Source organism: Rana temporaria, chromosome 3, assembly GCF_905171775.1.
Source record: "Rana temporaria chromosome 3, aRanTem1.1, whole genome shotgun sequence".
NCBI classification, from domain to species: domain Eukaryota; kingdom Metazoa; phylum Chordata; class Amphibia; order Anura; family Ranidae; genus Rana; species Rana temporaria.
In genome coordinates this window covers 398,755,920-398,779,276 of record NC_053491.1, presented here as the reverse complement: position 1 = coordinate 398,779,276, position 23,357 = coordinate 398,755,920, and the positions used below count along the sequence as shown (strand labels likewise).

The 23,357-nt window shown below is 43.0% G+C and overlaps 1 protein-coding gene across 1 annotated transcript; it reads right to left on the bottom strand.

The window, feature by feature from the left end:
• Positions 1–696: 696 nt before the first annotated feature.
• Positions 697–21,510, bottom strand: LOC120932982 (glutamine--fructose-6-phosphate aminotransferase [isomerizing] 1-like). The gene is made up of 10 exons (XM_040345901.1): positions 21,386–21,510; positions 21,157–21,252; positions 16,619–16,716; positions 9,146–9,266; positions 7,609–7,766; positions 6,852–6,966; positions 5,550–5,677; positions 2,219–2,386; positions 1,960–2,121; positions 697–1,840 (listed from the first exon to the last, which is right to left on the bottom strand). The coding sequence occupies exons 1-10, from the start codon at positions 21,459–21,461 to the stop codon at positions 1,799–1,801; spliced, it is 1,164 nt and encodes a 387-aa protein (XP_040201835.1). The 5' UTR covers positions 21,462–21,510; the 3' UTR covers positions 697–1,798.
• Between the last annotated feature and the right edge of the window lie 1,847 nt (positions 21,511–23,357).

Genomic DNA, 23,357 nt, shown 5'->3' with positions numbered 1-23,357 from the left:
AGCAACTGCAGAATGTATGTTGATGTGATGTGACTGTTATGCCATTCCCTAAATACCATCAGTACAGTGCAGCAATTCTACTCATATGTGTGGACATTCCTTCCTTGGGATATAAAGGTCAATGGCCTGGAATGACATGTGGAGGCTTATGGCAAGACATTAAAGGGGTTGTAAGGGGAAAAAATCCTAAATACCTTCTTTTACCTTAGTGCAGTCCTCCTTCACTTACCTCATCCTTCGATTTTGTTTTTAAATGTCCTTATTTCTTCTGAGAAATCCTCACTTCCTGTTTTTCAGTCTGTAACTCCACACAGTAATGCAAGGCTTTCTCCCTGGTGTGGAGTGTCGTGCTCGCCCCCTCCCTTGGACTACGGGAGAGTCAGGATGCTCTCTATGTTGCAGAGAGAGAAAGGAGCTGTGTGTTAGTGGTGTCCTGACTCTCCCGTAGTCCAAGGGAGGGGGTGAGCATTTAGGGAAAAGCATTTAGCATTTAAAAGCAAAATCGAAGGATGAGGTAAGTGAAGGAGGACTGCACTAGGGTAAAGCTATTTAGGGGGAAAAAATTGTACCTTTACAACCCCTTTAACACATGTTAATGAGCTTTAAGTTTCCACAATGGAGAAAACTATTTAAGAGAGCTGTTTGTGTGTATTTTTGTGTCAAATTGTTTCACTGATCCAAATACATAACTTTATCTAATTACTGAACTGCTACTTATATGAATGCACTTTTCTTTGTGATAGGTTTATTTTAATAGAACTTGATATCCCCTAATGATGTCATGTTCAATCCCTATTTCACATATGTTCCTCCCATTCCCCTAACCTATTGACAAGGCTGAACCCACCAACCAGGGTAGGGTTATGTGTAGAAAAAAAACACCACAATAAAGGCTCGGTTTACACTGGTGCAATGCGGGAACCCTGCGAATCCAATGCTGGTTCCCTCATCGCACCCGACTCGCAGGCAGTTTACACTGCCCTATGTGAACAGCTGGGAGTGTCAGTACAAAGTTAATGACACCCCCAGATCGGTCCGCATATCACAGTGTGAACTGTTAATTCGGACAGGAATCGGATCGCATGGGTTTGAACACCATGTGATCCGATTCTGGTGCGAACCAAAAAAAGAATTTGCATCTCACAGACAGCGCATGGGATTTGCACAGCAGTGCAATGCGAATTACATGCAATGTCTGACATTGCACCAATGTGAACCGAGCCACAATTGTTCAAAATGGCTTGAAAGTCATGTCAGCAAACTTTCAAAGAAGTAAATAAAGTTCTATATATTAATTTCGATCTATATATTCCCTAATATATTTACATAGACAGGTATAAAATTTACAACTATACAAGTATATATTGAGAAAAAATCCCCTTATCGCTGTAACTACAGTAGTTCACAGACTTAGTTTGTGTCAAAATTACTGCAAATAAAGTTAATAGTATTTATTCTACAAGGCTCTGTCTGTGTACAACAGAAACTACATTTGTACAATATTCTGGTTTTCCAGATTTATAAGATGTAGCAGCCGGTGCTGCAAATGGACTGAATACAAAGGAGATGAAAGGAACATAAACATTGGGATATAGAAAAGGTAGAAATTGCGTTGTCTGCAAAGAAAGTTAGTAGTATCTATTCTACAAAGCTCTGTCTTTTTACAGAATTTACATTTCTACAATATTCTGATTTTGCAGATTAAAACAAAGGGAGATGAGACACATAAATATTAAACTTAAAAGTTGGGTTATAAAAACATTAGAAATAATGTCGTCTGCGGATCCCACCAATTTTACTACTCAGTCACAGATTTGGCTAAGTTTCTTGGACAATCCACCTATTGAGAGAGGAAATAAGAGAAGGTATTGGTCACTCAAACAAGGATGATATAGAACACCCAGAACCCTTTGTTAAATGCCCAGCTAGAACGCTGATGTACGGGTGCCAATAACTTACACTAAATCCTCTGAGAACAGCAAGATGGAAGGCAAGGAGCTGCAGGGGGATCACACTCAGTATTCCTTGAAGACAGTCCACTGTGTGAGGAACCTTGATTGTAGGTTTGATTGTGTTAATTGTTTCTGTATCCTCCTTGTCACAGATCACAACTGGACGCCCCTATTACAATTTAGAAAATAAATATGGTAACCAGAGTTGATGAAACTAGAGCATTTCTATAAAACCCTATTTAGCTTTGCTTTAGTCTTTGACCTACCTTTCTAGTTACCACTTGCTGCAGAGCATTCTGGCACTTGGTATAGGCATGATCCCTCATTATAATCATGATGACCGGCATTTGTTTGTCTACCAAGGCCAGTGGACCATGCTTCAGCTCCCCAGCCATGATCCCTTCCGAATGCATATAGGTGATTTCCTTAATTTTCTACAAAGAAAAAAAAAGGTTACTGTTACTAATAGTTAAACTAAACAGTTACTAATGCCGCGTACACACGATCGGATTTTCTGTCGGAAAAACCTTGGATGGTTTTTCTGCCGGAATTCCACTCAAGCTTGGCTTGCACACACACGGTCACACAAAAGTTTTGGAACTTTCGACCGTCAAGAACGTAGTGACAACACTACGACGAGCCGAAAAAAGTTCAATGCTTCTGAGCATGTGTCGAACTGTTTTCAAGCATGCTTCCGAATTTTGCGCCTCGGAATTGCCACAGACGATCTGAATTTCCAATCGGAATTTTTGTTCGTCGGAAAATTTGAGAACCAGCTCTCAAATTTTTGTTGGCGGAAATTCCGACAGGAAAAGTCAGATGGAGCATACACACGGTCGAAATTTCCGTCCAAAAGCTCACATCTGACTTTTCTTATCGGATTTTCCGATCGTGTGTATAGGACATAATAGTTAAACAACTGTTAAAAACTGAGTGAAAGCTCCTGCGCTGTGTAGGATACGGGGAAAGGGACGTGACAGAAGAAATGAGGGAGGGGGGGGGAGGGAGATGAGCTAAGGGATGAGTGCGATATAGTGAGCACTGCAGCAAACAAATGGAGAGTCTATCCTTTGTAGACAAAAAAGGGTATATGTAACAGGTGGTAGTTGTCTGCGCTGTGATATGGCTTGATCAAATGAGTGGAATGGGGAAATGGTGAGTGAGCGGGCTAGTGAGACCTGGGGAGTGACAAGTGATGCAGACACATATTAACCTTGCCGGTTTGAAAATAGGTGCAGTCCTGTCTGGACTGTAAAATGATACAGTGAGATTTAACACATAAGGATGTGAGTGAAAATCAAACCAGAAAACTTAAACGTGAGCATAAAATCTTAGATGAGTGCAGACCAAAAAGAAAGGGCCACAATTCAACACTGGAACTGGTGCAGCAGTGATGCAATGATACAGGTGGAAAGAATTCCAAATTCTACAAAAGGAATACAGTCCTAATCAATCCAAACATACGCATGCAGCCCACACCTCAGTGATAAGTGCAGCTTACCTTCCAGCTGACATAAAAGGTCAGACACATAGGATATAAACGTTACCAGTTATCTATTGGGTAAGAATCTTGCTGCCAGTTCTCAGTAATTGTTCACACATAGAGAGACAAAAATAATAAAGAAAAAGTTGTTGTAGCCTTGTCTTCCTAGCACTTATACAGCTGTAGGGAAAGGGATTTGTTTGGCAAGGTGGTAGATTGAGTCTCCACTTACACAACTTACACAGTGTGTAGGGAAAAAATGCACATCTCCACGAGTGCCGAACTCGTCTCCTGGTACTTCTCACTATTGACAGCTTGTGGCTCTTTATCTTGTATCAGGCTGTCCACTCGTGTCAGGATAAGGAGAGCAGGGGACGGAGGGAGGAGAAAGTGCACATAGCATAAAACTGTACAGAAACTTTAATGACTAAAACCATAAAATAAAAAACTCACATGGAGCAGTGAGATGGCGATCATGTATCCACGAGCGCCGCGCTCGTCTGCCGTCCGTTCGGTACTGCTCCCGGTTAGTGCTCTGAGTCCCGACGCGTATTCGTCACACCACGTGACTTCATCAGGGAATCCCCTGATGAAGTCACGTGGTGTGACGAATACGCGTCGGGACTCAGAGCACTAACCGGGAGCAGTACCGAACGGACGGCAGACGAGCGCGGCGCTCGTGGATACATGATCGCCATCTCACTGCTCCATGTGAGTTTTTTATTTTATGGTTTTAGTCATTAAAGTTTCTGTACAGTTTTATGCTATGTGCACTTTCTCCTCCCTCCGTCCCCTGCTCTCCTTATCCTGACACGAGTGGACAGCCTGATACAAGATAAAGAGCCACAAGCTGTCAATAGTGAGAAGTACCAGGAGACGAGTTCGGCACTCGTGGAGATGTGCATTTTTTCCCTACACACTGTGTAAGTTGTGTAAGTGGAGACTCAATCTACCACCTTGCCAAACAAATCCCTTTCCCTACAGCTGTATAAGTGCTAGGAAGACAAGGCTACAACAACTTTTTCTTTATTATTTTTGTCTCTCTATGTGTGAACAATTACTGAGAACTGGCAGCAAGATTCTTACCCAATAGATAACTGGTAACGTTTATATCCTATGTGTCTGACCTTTTATGTCAGCTGGAAGGTAAGCTGCACTTATCACTGAGGTGTGGGCTGCATGCGTATGTTTGGATTGATTAGGACTGTATTCCTTTTGTAGAATTTGGAATCCTTTCCACCTGTATCATTGCATCACTGCTGCACCAGTTCCAGTGTTGAATTGTGGCCCTTTCTTTTTGGTCTGCACTCATCTAAGATTTTATGCTCACGTTTAAGTTTTCTGGTTTGATTTTCACTCACATCCTTATGTGTTAAATCTCACTGTATCATTTTACAGTCCAGACAGGACTGCACCTATTTTCAAACCGGCAAGGTTAATATGTGTCTGCATCACTTGTCACTCCCCAGGTCTCACTAGCCCGCTCACTCACCATTTCCCCATTCCACTCATTTGATCAAGCCATATCACAGCGCAGACAACTACCACCTGTTACAACTGTTAAAAACTGGTCTCTGTTTAATAAGGCCCCAAAATGTAACCCCAATGCAATTTTCACAAAAATAAATAATTAAACCATGAATAAAAACTGATTTTAGTGGTAAAGACTGTTTATGAAGTCCTCATTACGCTAACAAAAATATGTGGAAGAATAGTAATCTATGCCCTGGTGTGTGGCCAGTTCTCCTCCTTATAATCTTCCAGCAGGGCAGGTCTCATTCAGGACATCATGTAAAAGGAATTTGCCCTACTTGCCTTTGGTAGGCTCTGATGTTGAGGGGATGAGTGGGCACAGACAACTGTCAGGTCCTGGACTGCACCTTATCTGCATCCACCTTTCTAAGAAAAAATCTAAATGTTCATTAATTATTTAGGGATGTTAAAAGCTCCCTATTAAAAAAATGTAGTTTTTCTATTAGGTTAGAGGTCTTGAGTATATGACATTTGTTCTGAGCCAGACACCACAGTCATCATTTTAGCAAAGCAGAGCTTCAGATTCTGCACCAATAATTCAGCAGGCAAGAAACTCATGACAACAGAAATTGTCAACCTACCAATGCCCCTTCCAGGCAGGTTGCATAGTGATATCCACGACCCATGATCAACACAGATTTCTGTTGGTACAGTTCAGCTGCCAACTTCTGAATCTCATCATCAAGGCTAAGTACTTCCTTAATGTGATCTGAGATAGAAAAGAAAAGGCAAAAATGTCATAGACAAAGCAAGCATTGCCATATTGCATACTGTGGGGCAGATCCACAAAGAAATTACCCCGGCGTATCTATTGATACGCCGGCGTAATTTCAAAATTCCCGCGTTGTATCTTCGTTTTGAATCCTCAAAACAAGATACAACGGCATCTCGGCTAGATCCGACAGGCGTACGCCGTCGGATCTAAGCTTAAATTTTTCGGCGGCCGCTAGGTGGCGTTCCCGTCGAAATCCGCGTCGAGTATGCAAATGAGCTATTTACGGCGATCCACTAACGTACGTCCGGCCGGCGCTTTTTGTTACGTCGTTTGAGTTCGGCTTTTTCCGGCGTATAGTTAAAGCTGCTATATGGTGGCGTACTCAATGTTAAGTATGGCCGTCGTTCCCGCGTACAATTTTGAATGTCTTACTTTGTTTGAGTAAGTCGTTCGCGAATACGAATTTGCGTAGAATGACGTCACCGTCGTAAGCATTGGCTGGTTCCTGGTTTAATTTCGAGCATGCGCACTGGGATACCCCCAGGGACGGCGCACGCGCAGTTAAAAAAAACGTTGTTTACGTCGGGTCACGACGTATTAACATAAAACACGCCCCCATCATAGCCTTTTGAATTCCGCGCCCTTACGCCGCGAGAGATACACTACGCCGCCGTAACTTACGGCGCGGATTCGTTGTGGATTCAATTTAAAAAAGATAAGTTACGTCGGCGTAGCGTATCTTATATACGCTGCGCCCGTCGCAGATGTCTGTGGATCTGCCCCTGAATATTCATAATGTTAGATGTTAAATTAAAATTAGCAGCCTCTATAACATAAATGTTACCTGAAAAAAAATAAAAATAAATTCCCTGCATGTGAGATTTGTGTGCTAAGCCTCTATGTGCTTGCTCTCTCTGTACTCCTAGTTCATCACGACTGTCATATACCATCCCTGACCTTTCCTGTTAGACCGGCAAATACAAGTTATGACAAAGGACGTGTAGTTTTGTGACACAATCAGGGAGCAGTACACAGACTGATCTTATTATCTACTGAGTAGAATGAACTCTATACAAAATAAATGAAGCAGTACACATACATCAACATGATGAGGCTAAACATATAAAGGTAAAAGTAACATTCAGGTGCATTATGTAATGATTTATACCTGGCAGCATTTTCAGACCATGAATAATTTGCTTGCGTCGCTCTTGCATAGAGAAATGGTCGTCACAAACCATGAGTGCAAACATGACCAGTGTTACAAACTGGCTAGTGTATGCCTGTTAAAAGAGAAATGTTCCTGTAAATCTTTACATAGAAGAGACAAAACTCACACTCCAAATAGTATTGTCAAATCAGACATTGTTGTGGGTTGTATGTTTTATTCTATCGCAGACATTTGGGTTTCATTTATTGCATATGGGAAGAGCTAGATATCAAATACATGAAAAAAATGACTTATTCTCTGGCAATCACCTTCGATACCAACTGGGCTCATAAAGTCATCTTATTTAAGTCTTTAGTCCTACCCATGGTCAACTAGATTTGCCAAATCAGTCAGGATGAAGGGATATTGTTGTGGGTTGTCTCTTTATTCTATCTTAGATATTTGAGTTTATTCCAGTGAATTAGGGAACAGCCAGATAACAAACAAACGATACTAATGATGAAACTAATGACTAATTCTCTGGAAATCACCTGCTATAATAACTGAGCTCTAAATGCCATCTTATTCATGTCTTTGATCCACCCAACGGTTACTATGCAGTGTGTAGGCTAACCACACTGGATAGAAACTGAATAGATTGTCCAAGCAGGACCATGTACCACATACCTGTTGGTAAATTTAGAGAAGATAGTACAATATTTTTAAATCATCCCAGCTTTTACACCCTCTTATTTTGTGTCACCATAGAGCTTACCTTTGTGCTGGCCACACCAATCTCAGGCCCAGCATTAATATGGACACCACAGTCTGTCTCCCTAGAGATGGAGCTGCCAACAGTGTTAGTGATCCCTACTGTCAGGGTTCCCCGTTCTTTGCAGTAACGCAGTGCAAGAAGAGTATCCGCTGTCTCTCCTAAAAGAAAGCAAACAGAAACGCTATAATTATTACTTGAAATGTGGATTAAGCAAATCCCCTGAAGAAGACACGTGATCCCTGTGTCAACACGCGTAGGGGAGGGAAGAGGACAGTGCAGGCAGCAGCAACCTCACGTGGAGCGAGGAGCTGGGGGCAGACAAAGGCTGTGCGGCTGAATTTGGGGATACTTATAGATCGTCTAATATAGATTGGTGTGCTGTAAGTACCTATAATGTGTGAGTACCTCTATTGATTTTTAATAGATGTGGTTTTAAACGATAAAGCACTATGTAGCTTGTTTCCTATTACATGCACCGTGGATACTTATCTAAGGATCAGCCCAGGCATTGCTCATCGGTGCTGTTTGACCAAACTTAGTTGTGAGGTCACACTCCCTGAGGTGAGGACAATACCATTGGGGGAGCACAAAAGTGATGACACATTGAGTAATTTTGAAGCACCATCACATAGAATAATTCTTATTTAGAAGTTCACTAAGGGCACTTATTGATGGACGTTTTTTATTAGCACCTATAAGTGCACGTATTGAATATATTCTTTTCAGCACAATATTTCCGTTTTTTTTTATTATATGTTATTTTTTTATTTAAAATTTTTCAACGAAAATATTTAATGTTGTCATGCACTTTTAAATGTTACTTTGACTTTATATGCTGGATATATTAGGATGTAGAGCATAGCGTGACACCTTTGTTGTTTTAAAAACCATGGACAGAGTTATCACAGTGGCAGATATTTTTGTATGTAGGGAAGCAGGGGATATACTACTTTTTTTTGCTTAGCTATCACATTTAGGCCCCTTTCACACTTTGGAGTATTTCAGGCGTTTTAGCGCTAAAAATAGCGCATAAATAACGCCTGAAATACTCCTGCCACAGAATTCTCAATGTGAAAGCCCAAAGGCTTTCACACTGAGGCAATGTGCTGGCAGGAGAAAAAAAAAATCTCCTGCAAGCAGCATCTTTGGAGTGGTGAGAGGAGCGATGTGTATACTGCTTCTTCCCATTGAAAACAATGGGACACCGCGGTAATACCGCAAGCAATGCGCCTCTGCAGAGGCTCATTGCCAGCGGTATTAACCCTTTTTTGGCCGCTAGGGGGGGTTAATACTGCTAGCGGCCGAATACCACCGCAATTCCGTGGCAATTCCGACGGTATAGCGTGTAGCGTATAGTGTGAAAGGGGCCTTATTTAACTAAAAGCTATGGTAATATACCTTTTTTACATAGCCATTTTGTAGCAGAAATGTAATATAGGATTCGTATTTTGTGATTTTGTTATAAAACTTTTTAGAAAAGGTCTATACCAGATAACAAAGATTCTCAATAAATGACCAAGTAATGAGAATACCATACCTGACTGACTGATGAAGAAGCACACATCATCTCTGAATACAGGGGTTTTTCTGTCTAGGAAGTCACTAGCCAATTCCACCATGACTGGAAGCTCTGTGAGCTCTTCAAGGATCTGACGTGTCTGTGGGAAAGATTGAAGAAGAATATTATAATGGTGAACTGTCCCTAAGGGTTCGTTCTTTTTGCCTAGAACCCCAATGCCGCGTACACACGATCGGAATTTCCGACAACAAATGTTCGATGTGAGCTTTTGGTCGGATATTCCGACCGTGTGTACTCTCCATTGGACATTTGCTGTCGGAATTTCCGACAACAAATGTTTGAGAGCTGGTTCTCTATTTTTTCCGACAGCAAAAGTTTCTGGCGGAATTTCCGATCAGGTGTATGCAATTCCGAAGCACAAAATCCATGCATGCTTGGAATCAAGCAGAAGAGCCACACTGCCTATTGTACGTCACCGCGTTCTTGATGTTCAGAATTTCCGACAACATTTGTGTGTATACAACACAAATTTGAGCCAACATTCCGTTGGAAAAAAATCCACGGTTTTGTTGGCGGAATGTCCGATCGTGTGTACGTGGCATAAAAAGCAAGTTAATTCCTATGAAAAACCAAAAGAATAAATGCACCCTACCATCACAGAGAAACAGCAGAAGACTTTGATGTACTAGTAAATGTCTGCAATGTGCTTGTAGCATGAGCTATACAGTGAGTTAATCGGTAACATCTGTAGACACCTTATAATGTACAGTGATGAAAATAAGTATTTGAACACCCTGCTATTTTGCAAGTTCTCCCACTTGGAAATCATGGAGGGGTCTGAAATTGTTATCGTAGGTGCATGTCCACTGTGAGAGACATAATCAAAAAAAAAAACAGAAATCACAATGTATGATTTTTTTAACTATTTATTTGTATGATACAGCTGCAAATAAGTATTTGAACACCTGAGAAAATCAATGTTAATATTTGGTACAGTAGCCTTTGTTTTCAATTACAGAGGTCAAACGTTTCTTGTAGTTTTTCACCAGGTTTGCACACACTGGAGGAGGGATTTTGGCCCACTCCTCCACACAGATCTTCTCTAGATCAGTCAGGTTTCTGGGCTGTCGCTGAGAAACACGGAGTTTGAGCTCCCTCCAAAGATTCTCTATTGGGTTTAGGTCTGGAGACTGGCTAGGCCACGCCAGAACCTTGATATGCTTCTTACAGAGCCACTCCTTGGTTATCCTGGCTGTGTGCTTCGGGTCATTGTCATGTTGGAAGACCCAGCATCGACCCATCTTCAAAGCTCTAACTGAGGGAAGGAGGTTGTTGCCCAAAATCTCGCAATACATGGCCCCGGTCATCCCCTCCTTAATACAGTGCAGTCGCCCTGTCCCATGTGCAGAAAAAACACCCCCAAAGCATGATGCTACCACCCCCATGCTTCACAGTAGGGTTGGTGTTCTTGGGATGGTACTCATCATTCTTCTTCCTCCAAACACGGTTAGTGGAATTATGACCAAAAAGTTATATTTTGGTCTCATCTGACCACATGACTTTCTCCCATGACTCCTCTGGATCATCCAAATGGTCATTGGCAAACTTAAGAGGGGCCTTGACATGTGCTGGTTTAAGCAGGGGAACCTTCCGTGCCATGCATGATTTCAAACCATGACGTCTTAGTGTATTACCAACAGTAACCTTGGAAACGGTGGTCCCAGCTCTTTTCAGGTCATTGACCAGCTCCTCCCGTGTAGTCCTGGGCTGATTTCTCACCTTTCTTAGGATCATTGAGACCCCACGAGGTGAGATTTTGCATGGAGCCCCAGTCCGAGGGAGATTGACAGTCATGTTTAGCTTCTTCCATTTTCTAATGATTGCTCCAACAGTGGACCTTTTTTCACCAAGCTGCTTGGCAATTTCGCCATAGCCCTTTCCAGCCTTGTGGAGGTGTACAATTTTGTCTCTAGTGTCTTTGGACAGCTCTTTGGTCTTGGCCATGTTAGTAGTTGGATTCTTACTGATTGTATGGGGTGGACAGGTGTCTTTGTGCAGCTAATGACCTCAAACAGGTGCATCTAATTTAGGATAATAAATGGAGTGGAGGTGGACATTTTAAAGGCAGACTAACAGGTCTTTGAGGGTCAGAATTCTAGCTGATAGACAGGTGTTCAAATACTTATTTGCAGCTGTATCATACAAATAAATAGTTAAAAAATCATAAATTGTGATTTCTGGAATTTTTTTTTTTGATTATGTCTCTCACAGTGGACATACACCTACGATGACAATTTCAGACCCCTCCATGATTTCCAAGTGGGAGAACTTGCAAAATAGCAGGGTGTTCAAATACTTATTTTCCTCACTGTATCTGCAGCCAAACATTTGTTTTGTTTGGATAAAGTAAAAAAGGGCAAGAACCCCTGTCAGTTTCTTTGTGCTTTCTCTGTCCCCACTGGGGAGCTTCACCCTCTCATTCTGTCCCAAAAACTACTGTCAACAAGACTGAAAGCAAGAGGAAGTCCAACGTTGTGAATGGTCACAGGGATAGAGAAGTCTTCCAATGGGGCACCTGTTCAAATGACAACTGTCTAAGAGAGAATATCTCTTTCTTTAGAGCAACCTAGATTGCCAGTGCCTGGGGCAAGGCAAGTACTGCGCCCTCTAACCTGTCAACCATTAGCACTCACTGAACTCCTTCCACAAAATATAGAGCACAAACCTTCTCCCCACCATCAAGCACAAGTTCCCCCCTACCAGTCCACCTCTTCTAGCACAAATCCTCCTTCCCCTCCCCAATCACTCCCCAGCACAAATAATTTTATCATCCCCCCCACCAATCACTACTCTCATCCTAAATCCACAATTAGCACAAGTACAGCATTTGGTACCTGTCTCCCACCCCCTCCTGGTCAAATGGCCCCCAAGTGCAATTTTCCCTCTCTGAAACCCTGAAACAGACCTCAGATCAGCACAGCTCAATACAGGGGGACATACCTCCTACTGACTCCTCCTCCTCTTGTGCATGATGCATGTCAGATCTGAAAAGGAGCCTAGCTTCCCTCGGTTTTCACGTGTATTGTTATTACAGGCAGCTGGTGGGGAGAAATGCCAGCTGCTGCAGAGGGAAAGATTTTGGGGCTGGGGCCCAGGAAACCCACCGGGGAGATGCAGGGCAGGTGCCCTGGGTGTCTGGTGCCAGTGTGGCCCTGGCAGATGAATTTGTGTAGCCAAGTACAGGAACTTGTTCTGGCAATGGACTCCAGAACTCGCAGGATGCTGGGATTTTGTTGAAGTCTAATAGCTGGATTCAGATAGAGTTAGGCCGGCGTATCAGTAGATACGCCGACCTAACTCGGAATCTGCGCTGACCTAAGTTTAAGTGTATTCTCAAACTGAGATACACTTAAACCTATCTAAGATACGACGGCTTGCCCTGTCGTATCTTAGGGTGCAATATTTAGGCTGGCCGCTAGGTGGCGCTTCCATTGCGCTCGGCGTAGAATATGTAAATCACTAGATACGCCTATTCACGAACGTACGCGTGCCCGTCGCAGTAAAGATACGCCATTTACGTAAGGCATTTTCAGGCGTAAAGTTATTCCATCAAATAGCTGGACTAGTAATGTTAAAGTGGAGTTCCACCCATTTTTTTATGTTTGTCTGTGCTGCATGCTCTAATCTCATAGTGTTCAGAATGGACAATTTTTATTTAATTTGTTGCTTGTAAATACCTTCATTTTGTAGTCCTTCATTACTTCCTCCTCCTTATTTGCCTAGGCTATTTGCAAGGGTTTCTGGGATAGGCATCATGTTTCCCAGTAGTCCTTGCAAACCTGACTGAAACCTATTACATTGCTTGTGCACTGAGCATGTGCGAGATATGCAAAGCTGAAATCCAGGAAGTCATACAGTCTGGCTTCATGATGCCCACGCTTAAGATGGCCACGGTCTATTTCTAGATTATAAACTATCTAAATGCTGTAACAACCTAACAAAACGGACCTTAGTTTACAGACTAACTTTACTAGAATACATTAAGCTTGTGTATTACAGGGGTATTTATATTTAAAAAGTGAAATTGTGGGTGGAACTCCCCTTTAACTACTTGGTAACCGCCCTATAGCCGAAATACGGCTACAAGGCGGTTCCCTAACTCTAGGAGGGCGTCAATATACGTCCTCCCAGAGAGTCGGAATTGCGCGCCCGAGCGGGCGCGCACACGCGATCACCGGCGCTCGCTGGGTCCACGGGACCCGCAGCAACACGGATCGCGGTAAGGAGCCAATGGAAGCGGCTCCTTACCACGTGATCGCGCCGTCCAATGACGGCGCGATCACTTGTAAACAAACCGGCGTCATGTAATGACGCCGGTTCCTCCCTCTCCTCTCTGTACCGTTCGGTACAGTGTGAGAGGAGAGGGAGGGGGGGGGATCGGGCGGCAGCAGCAGCCGCCGCACTGTGGGCTGGATCTGTGACAATTGCAGTCACAGATCCAGCCATCCCTGCGCAATACTCTGCAGTAAAAAAAAAAAGATAAAGTAAAGTAAAGTGCAATACTCTGCAATACCCCCCATACTCTGCAATACCCCCCCCCATACTCTACAATACCCCCCCCCCATACTCTGCAATACCCCCCCATACTCTGCAATACCCCCCCCATACTCTGCAATACCCCCCCCCCATACTCTGCAATACCCCCCCCATACTCTGCAATACCACCCCATACTCTGCAATACCCCCCCCCCCATACTCTGCAATACCCCCCCATACTCTGCAATACCCCCCCATACTTTGCAATACCCCCCCATACTCTGCAATACCCCCCCCCATACTCTGCAATACCCCCCCCCATACTCTGCAATACCCCCCCCATACTCTGCAATACCCCCCCATACTCTGCAATACCCCCCCCATACTCTGCAATACCCCCCCCCATACTCTGCAATACCCCCCCCATACTCTGCAATACCCCCCCAATACTCCGCAATACCCTCAATACTCCAATACCTTGCAATACGTCGCCTATGGGGATTTTTAAGTAGCAACGTTTGGCGCAATTTCACGGGCGTGTGCAATTTTGAAGGGTGACATGTTGGGTATCTATTTACTCGGCGTAACTTCGTCTTTCATATTATGCAAAAACATTGGGCTAACTTTACTGTTTTTTTTTTTTAAGCACAAAACAGTTTTTTTTTTAAAAACACGCGTTCAAAAAATTGCTGCGAAAATACCGTGCAAGATAAAAAGTTGCAACAACCGCCATTGTATTCTCTAGGGTATTTGAAAAAAAAACATATATAATGTTTTGGGGTTCTATGTAATTTTTTAGCAAATAAATGATGATTTTTACATGTAGGAGAGAAATGTCAAAATTGGCCTGGGTGCTCCAGAACGCCTGATGGTGCTCCCTGCATGTTGGGCCTCCGTATGTGGCCACGCTGTGTAAAAGTCTCACACATGTGGTATCGCCATACTCGGGAGGAATACCAGAATGTGTTTTGGGGTGTAATTTGTAGTATGCATATGATGTGTGTGAGAAATAACCTGCTAATATGACAGAAACTAGAATTTTTTTTTTATTTTTACAGAATTTTCAGTCTTTTTTCTTTTATAGCGCAAAAAATAAAAACCGCAGAGGTGATCAAATACCACCAAAAGAAAGCTCTATTTGTGTGAAAAAAAGGACAAAAATTTCAGATGGGTACAATGTTGTATGACTGAGTAATTGTCATTCAAATTGTGAGAGCACCGAAAGCTGAAAATTGGTCTGGTGATTAAGGGGGTTTTCGTGCCCAGTGGTCAAGTGGTTAAGTATGGCCGTCGTTCCCGCGTCAAAATTTGAAAATTTTACGTTGTTTGCGTAAGTCGTCCGTGAGTAGGGCTGGACGTAATTTACGTCCACATCGAAACCAATACGTCCTTGCGGCGTACTTTGCCGCAATGCACACTGGGATATGTACACGGACGGCGTCAATCACGTCGGGTCACAGATAATCTACATAAAACACGCCCCCCTCATCCTCATTTGAATTTGGCGCGCTTACGCCGGCCTATTCACGCTACGCTGCCGTAACTTAGCAGGCAAGTACTTTGTGAATACAGTACTTGCCTAGCTAACTTACGGCGGCGTAGTGTAAATACGATACCCTACGCCGCCGCAAAAATGCGGCGGGCTACTTGAATCCACCTGTAAGACTGGTCCAGTGGAATCCGGGACAGTTGGGAGGTTTAATTTGGCGCCCTGGGCAACTCCCCCTGTGGCCCTGCCCATGCAACGCAACTACATCTACCTAAAGTGACACATAGAGCAAGGGTTTATTTTTTGGGCAGTATTTACACAGTGGCAACGTATTGCACAATGTTTTGAAGGACATAGAACCATTCACATCAGTCCCCCAAGGGTACTCACAGTCTAACATTACTATCATACACACAATTTAAGCATAATAACTTGTCAGTATGTTTTTGGATTGTGGGAGGCAACAGCAACCCCAGGGAAACTGACATAAACACGAGAAGGACATACAGTACTCCATGCATAAAATATCCCTGGTGGACCCAGAGCCACAAGGCAAGAGTGATGACCACTTATAGCAATTTACTCCTACTAAGACCCCGTACACACGACCGAACATGTCTGCTGAAACTGGTCCGCGGACCAGTTTCAGCAGACATGTTCGGTCGTGTGTACGGCCGACCGGACAGGTTTCCAGCGGACATTTGTCCAGCCGACCTTTTTGCAGCGGACAAATGTTTCTTAGCATGCTAAGAAACATGTCCGCTGGAATCCTGTCCGTCGGACATGTTCGGTCGTCTGTACAGACTCACCGTACATGTCCGAGCGGCTGCCATCCCTCGCATGCGTCTAATCACTTTGACGCATGCGTGGAAGCATTGAACTTCCAGGGCCTCGTCACCGCGTATCGTGTACGCGCGGATTTCTGTATGATGGTGTGTACAACCATCATACAGAAATCTCCGGCCGGACATGTTCGCTGAAAACGGTCCAGCGGACCGTTTTCAGCGGACTGTCCGGTCGTCTGTACGAGGCCTAACTCTTATGCCCTGTACACACGATCGGTTTGTCTGATGAAAACGGACCGATGGACCGTTTTCATCGGACGAACCGATCGTGTGTGGGCCCCATCAGTTTTTTTCCCATTGGTGAAAAAAAATAGAACCTGTTTTTTTTTTTCCATCGGTCAAAAATCCATGCATGCTCAGAATCAAGTCGACGCATGCTCGGAAGCATTGAACTTAATTTTTCTCTGCACGTCGTTGTGTTTTACGTCACCGCGTTGGACACGATCGGATTTTTAACCGATGGTGTGTAGGCAAGACTGATGAAAGTCAGCTTCATCGGATATCTGATGAAAAAATCCATCGGTGTGTTTTCATCAGACAAACCGATCGTGTGTACAGGGCATTAAACAGCATATAGGAAAGCATAGAGTGTTCAAAATACAAAGGGTAATGCACACTTACAGCAACTCCAGCATGGTAACTGGTTGCACAGGCAATGAGGATTAGTCGTCGACATCTTTGAATTTCTTTGATGTGATTTTTCAGACCTCCCAAATTTACTGTTAAAAAAAAATAAAAATGAAATAAAGGACATGATCATATTTCACTGCTTTTTAAACAGAAGTCTTGGTAGTGGGCTATCTACTTTAACATAGCCTGCAGTGAGAAGATTCTAGCTGTGTTGCCAGAACAGAGACAAGCTGGCCATTCTTGGATCAGGTCCCCTGTAAACCTGTACTAGAGTCTGAGGAGCATGCAGGCAGTGATACATTTCCAGGTAGAATGGGCCCATCTGACACAGTAATCATATTAATAGGACAACAGCATCAAACATATTCTGCAGCATGACACTGATACTTGACTAAAGCTGGCAATACATGATTAGATTTTCATTTGAATGTTTGTATGAAATTCTGAAAAATTGCTTATTTGACCGATCAATGATGCCAATCAACTATAAAAAATTGCCCAGACCAGTTGCATGAATAGACTCCTGGATACATGAAACATGTTTCTTTTATTACTTATGATATCATCAAAAGTATAATGCAAAGTAAGGTTTATTTAAATGTATAAGTATATTTTTAGTTATTTTTATAAGAAACTTGCATTTAGAAGTATATTTATATACTAATTATATGTTTATCAGCCAATAGGGTTGTAGGGAAAATACTATATATATATGCCTGATGAAGAGCATGGTATGCTCGTAACTGTACAGTGTCGTGAAGAGTAACCAGTAAACTATTGCATTGAAAAACGTGTCCCATTGTTTTTTTCTACTGAATATCGGTGGATTATTGGAAGCCCACCCTAATGCCCTGTACACACGATCAGTTTGTCTGATGAAAACGGACCGATGGACCGTTTTCATCGGACCAACCGATCGTGTGTGGGCCCCATCAGTTTTTTTCCCATTGGTGAAAAAAAATAGAACCTGTTTTAAATTTTTCTTATGGTTAAAAAAACGATAGAAAAAAACGATCGTCTGTGGGGAAATCCATCGGTCAAAAATCCATGCATGCTCAGAATCAATGGAAAGTAGCAAAGGACGGATGGACGGCCGCACCCCAAAGAACTCTTGAGTTGTCTTTATTGAAGGAACATGAGCAAACACCGCAAATACACAGCAGAAATCAAAAACAGACAACGCGTTTCACACTTAGTGCTTATTCATGGCCTAAGTACAACTTAAACACACACAAAATACATTTCTTTGGTGTGCGGCCGCCCATCCGTCCTTTGCTACTTTCCATTGCCTAGTGCATTGCCAGCACCCACATCCACCTGGACTTATCCACAATTGCACTTGGAATTTCCCTGGAGCGGTCAACCCCGCCATGCTCAGAATCAAGTCGACGCATGTTCGGAAGCATTAAACTTCATTTTTCTCAGCACGTCGTTGTGTTTTACGTCACCGCGTTGGACACGATCGGATCTTTAACCAATGGTGTAGGCCAGACTGATGAAAGTCAGCTTCATCGGATATCTGATGAAAAAATCCATCCGTTCGTTTTTATCAGACGAACCGATCGTGTGTACAGGGCATAACACTGCTCCAGAAAAGCAGAGGAAAAGAGGAAGTAACCCACCCTATTTTTGGATATATATAGATATATATCTATATATAGATCTATATATAGATATATACACCAGTCTATTTATAAAATTAAATATTGCATACACTATACAGAAACCTGTTTGTATTGTTCTTTCATACATTTGTGACCATGAACGTTCTAATTAGGGATTAACCTTTTCCTAGTACAAAATGACTGTGTATGGCCAGCTTTAGTGCGTGTGTACTGAACCTTGAGTAAATATATCTGATCTGCTCTGGGCACAAAGGGAGCTTGCCAGGATAGCTTGCCAATTATCTCTCTTTAATAACTTTGTGAACAAAGTCTCTTTATATGACAGGATTAATTTCAGAACATTTGTATATCTTTTCAAAGATACTTTAACTCTGCTAATGAATGTCATTGAATCATTAATAATGCTTTAAAGATGTACAAGCCTCCACATTGCCAGGCAACTATACCTCCAGAATTATCCAGAATTATTTTTGCACCAGAAATACTACTTTTTAATCATTTAAAAAATGTACCTATATTAAAAATAAATAAATATTAAAATGTCAAAATTGAAAATCGTGGGGTACATCCCTCAATCTTCGTACACACCACCGCATCTATCCGCTGGAATTGATCCACGGATCAGTTCCAGCGGATAAATCCGGTCGTCTGTACGGCCTAGCGGATATTTATCCGTGGAGATTTCTCGGCCGGATCGATTTCAAGCGGATATAAATTTCTTAGCATGCTAAGAAATCTATCCGCTTGAATCGGGTCCAGCGGATTGATCCGGTGGTCTGTACAGACTCACCGGATCAATCCGTCCGCTCCCCTCCCTCGCATGCGTCGTAATGATTCAACACATGCGTGGAAGTACTTACCTTCCAGCGTCGCGCACGTCGCCGCGTCATCATCGCGGCGACTGCGCGACACGTCACCGCGGAAGAATTCCGCGCAGATTTTGATCCGATGGTGAGTACAAGCCATCGGATCCAAATCCGGAGGAGGAATCTCCAGCGGAGATCCCCTCGTGTGTACGGGGCCTTAAACTCCTAATCCTAGCAAATCTGTCATAATGATGAAGGCTTCATGCACACTGAGCATAAAAAAAAAAAATCCACTTTTACAGGCATTTGTCATTTTTTTCTCATTCTGTAAAAGCCAGAATGCACACATAGGTATTTACACACATATTGGAAGAGAAGAGTTTACAGTCTGAAAAAAAAAAATCACCAGCGCGCATAGAAGAGGAGCTGAAGAGCAAAAAAAAACTCTAGACGCATCCAAACACATCTAAAGGCACCTAGACATGTCTAGCATTTGGGCGTTAGTAAATTCTAATGGCCATAATCGATTAATATTCTGGCCAATGGAATTCATTAACCATCAAATTCTTGTGCCTAAACACATGAGCAATACACAGCTCGTGTTTTTAACCACTTAAGGACCGCCTCCTGCACATATACGTCGGCAGAATGGCACGGCTGGGCACAGGCACGTACAGGTACGTCGCCTGTAAGAGCCCAGCCATGGGTCGCGCGCGCGACCCGGTCCCAAGCTCCATGACCGCGGCCACGGGACCCATGGACCTGATCACCGCCGGTTTCCCGCGATCGGTCACAGGAGCTGAAGAACGGGGAGAGGTGTGTGTAAACACACCTTCCCAGTTTTTCACAGTGGCACTGTCATTGATTGTCTGTTCCCTGATATAGGGAAAGACAATAAATGATGTCACATGTCCCGCCCCCCTACAGTTAGAAACACATATGAGGTCACACTTAACCCCTACAGCGCCCCCTAGTGGCTAACTTCTAAACTGTAATTGTCATTTTCACAGTAATCAATGCATTTTTACAGCACTTTTTGTTGTGAAAATTACAATGTTCCCAAAAATGTTTCAAAATTGTCAGATGTGTCCGCCATAATGTCGCAGTCATGAAAAAAATCGCTGATCGCCGCCATTAGTAGTAAAAAAAAAAATTATTAATAAAAATCCCATAAAACTATGCCCTATTTTGTAAACGCTAAAAATAGGTAGAAGAATACATATCGGCCTAAACTGATCAAAAAAAATAAATACAATTTTATATCTTTTTGGGGGATATTTATTATAGCAAAATATAAAAAAATATTGCATTTTTTTTCAAAATTGTCGCTCTATTTTTGTTTATATCGCAAAAAATAAAAACCACAGAGGTGATCAAATACCACCAAAAGAAAGCTCTTTTTGTGGGGAAAAAAGGACGTCAATTTTGTTTGGGTGCCACGTCCGCGCAATTGTCAATTAAAGCGACGCACTGCCGAATCGCAAAAAGGGGCAAGGTCCTTAAAGGATCACTAAAGGAAAAAAATGTTTTGCAGGAATGACTGTTTACAGGGTATAGAGACATAATAGTTAACTGATTCCTTTTAAAAACTATTAAAAATAGATAAAAATCAATCATATAATGTGCCTCTTAGATGCAAAAACGAAACTGAAAGTAGTTTAGTCTTTGCATGTTATTTTATGCCTCTGTGCTTGACAGTGCCATAGAGAGTCATGGCTAGGAAAACGAAACTAAACTCTCCCATGACTTTTTTCATAAGGAGCCAGACAACCAGGCAGTGTCCAGAACAGAGCAGTTTTACAGCAACATCAGAGCAAAAACGAGCAATGAGGACATGAAACCAGGACTGCAGTAAGGTAAAGGAAGCTATTTAGCTAAAAAAAAAAATTCCTTTAGTGACCCTTTAACCTGCATATTGGTCCAGGTCTTAAGTGGTTAAGCTGATTTTTCTTGCCAGCCGTAAAATGCGCTAAAGAGAAGAAAATCAAACGCCCAATGTGCATGAGACCTTTGAGGTTTGGTATAATTGGTAAACAGGCACTTAGTGTAGGTATAACACACAGCTTTCCCAAAAGCAGCAAAGATCTGGTGTTCTTACCTGTTAGGTTATCAAAGTTGACTCGCCCTTTCATTGTGTTGACTACGGACTCTGGCTGCTCAAAGATTTCTTTCTGCATGAAAGAGTTCACGTTGCCTGTAAGTCAAACAAGAGTAAAAAGAGAAAGTGTAAAGAGTATTCATTCAATCGTCATCAGTACCACCAATATTGTTATATCCTCTAAACAAGGCTTTTAGCCTCACAGCTGTATTTATCCTTCACCACATACCTGGGTGCTGGGTCGGGGTCCCTCTACCTTCTTGGACCATGTTTAATTCCTCTTCTTTACCCATATTCCCATTCATCGCTCTGCTCCACTACACTGGTGTCAATAATATACATATCCTCCACTTTTATCCTCTTTTAACAAGCCTCTTTTTCTCCTCCCCTGTTCATTTCTACAGTGCTGCACCTCAATTCTGACATTGCTTACCTCATCACAGAAGACTATCCCCATGATCACACATTTCACATATTTCTTTCCACTTGTCATGCATGACATATTTAGGAAAGAGAGAATCCAACCTCACCTAACTGGTCCTCGTGCCCTTTTTTTTTGTTCACACCTTTAAATAGCACCATAATTACAAGCTCCAAAATCGAATCTAGCAGGTTTTCTTAACCCCTTCCATGCAGGGCATTTTCACCCCCTTCCTGCCCAGACCAATTTTTAGTTTTCAGCGCTGTTGCACTTTGAATGACAATTGCGTGGTCATGCAACACTGTACCCAAACTAAATCTTTATGTTTCCCCCCCACAAACAGAGCTTTCGTTTGGTGGTATTTGATCATCTCTGCGGTTTTTATTTTTTGCGCTATAAACAAAAGAGCGAAATTTTTCAAAAAATAATTACTTTTTTGTTTAAAGCGGGAGTTCACCCTAAAAAAATGTTTTAACCTTAGATTGATGCTCATTTTGTCTAGGGGAATCGGCTAGTTTTTTTAAAATCGAAGCTGTACTTACCGTTTTAGAGAGCGATCTTCTCCGCCGCTTCCGGGTATGGGTCTTCGGGACTGGGCTTTCCTATTTGATTGACAGTCTTCCGACAGGCTTCCGATGGTCGCATCCATCGCGTCACGAGTAGCCGAAAGAAGCCGAACATCAGTGCAGCTCTATACGGCGCCTGCGCACCGACGTTCGGCTACTTTCGGAAAATCGTGACGCGATAGATGCGACCGTCAGAAGCCTCTCGGAAGACTGTCAATCAAGAAGGAATGCCCAGTCCCGCAGCCCATACCCAGAAGCGGCGGAGAAGATTGCTCTCTAAAACGGTAAGTGCAGCTTTGATTTAAAAAAAAATAGCCGATTCCCCTAGACAAAATGAGCATCAATCTCAGGCCCCGTACACACGAGAGGATCCATCCGCTGAAAAATCTCAGCGGATCGGTTTCAGCGGATAGATCCCCTGGTGTGTACGTTCCAGCGGATATTTATCCGCGGATATTTCCGATTTCCAGCAGATAAAAATTTGTTAGCATGCTAACAAATCTATCCGCTGGAATCGGCTCCAGCGGATCGATCCGGTGGTCTGTCCAGACTCACCGGATCGATCCGTCCGAACCCGTCCCTCGCATGCGTCGTAATGATTCGACGCATGCATGGATTTCCTTATATGACAGCGTCGCGCACGTCGCCGCGTCATCATCGCGGCGACGGCGCGACACGTCACCGCGGTTGAATTCCGCGCAGATTTGGATCCGATGGTGAGTACATGCCAACGGATCCAAATCCGTAATAAAAAAATAAAAAATAAATCCTCAGTTTAGGCCGATACGTATTCTTCTACATATTTTTGGTAAATGTGACCGTGACATTGCGGCGAACACATCGGGCACTTTTGACACGTTTTTGGGACCATTCACATTTATACAGTGATTAGTGCTATAAATATACATGGATTACTGTGTAAATGTGACTGGCAGTAAGGGGTTAACCACTAGGGGGCGCTGAAGGGGTTAAAATGTTCCCTATAGTGTGTTCTAACTGTAGGGGGAGGGGACTCACAAGGGGAGGAGACCGATGTGTGTTCTTCTGTACTGGGAACACAGCATTGGTCTCCTCACCTTTAACAGGAGGTGGATCTGTGTGTTTACCGGCAATCGCGGGTGCCCGGCGGTGGGTCACGAGCAGTGCCGCGGGCGTGCGCGCCCTAGAACGCCGGGAATACAGGACGTCATATGACGTCCACCCGGATCGAAGGG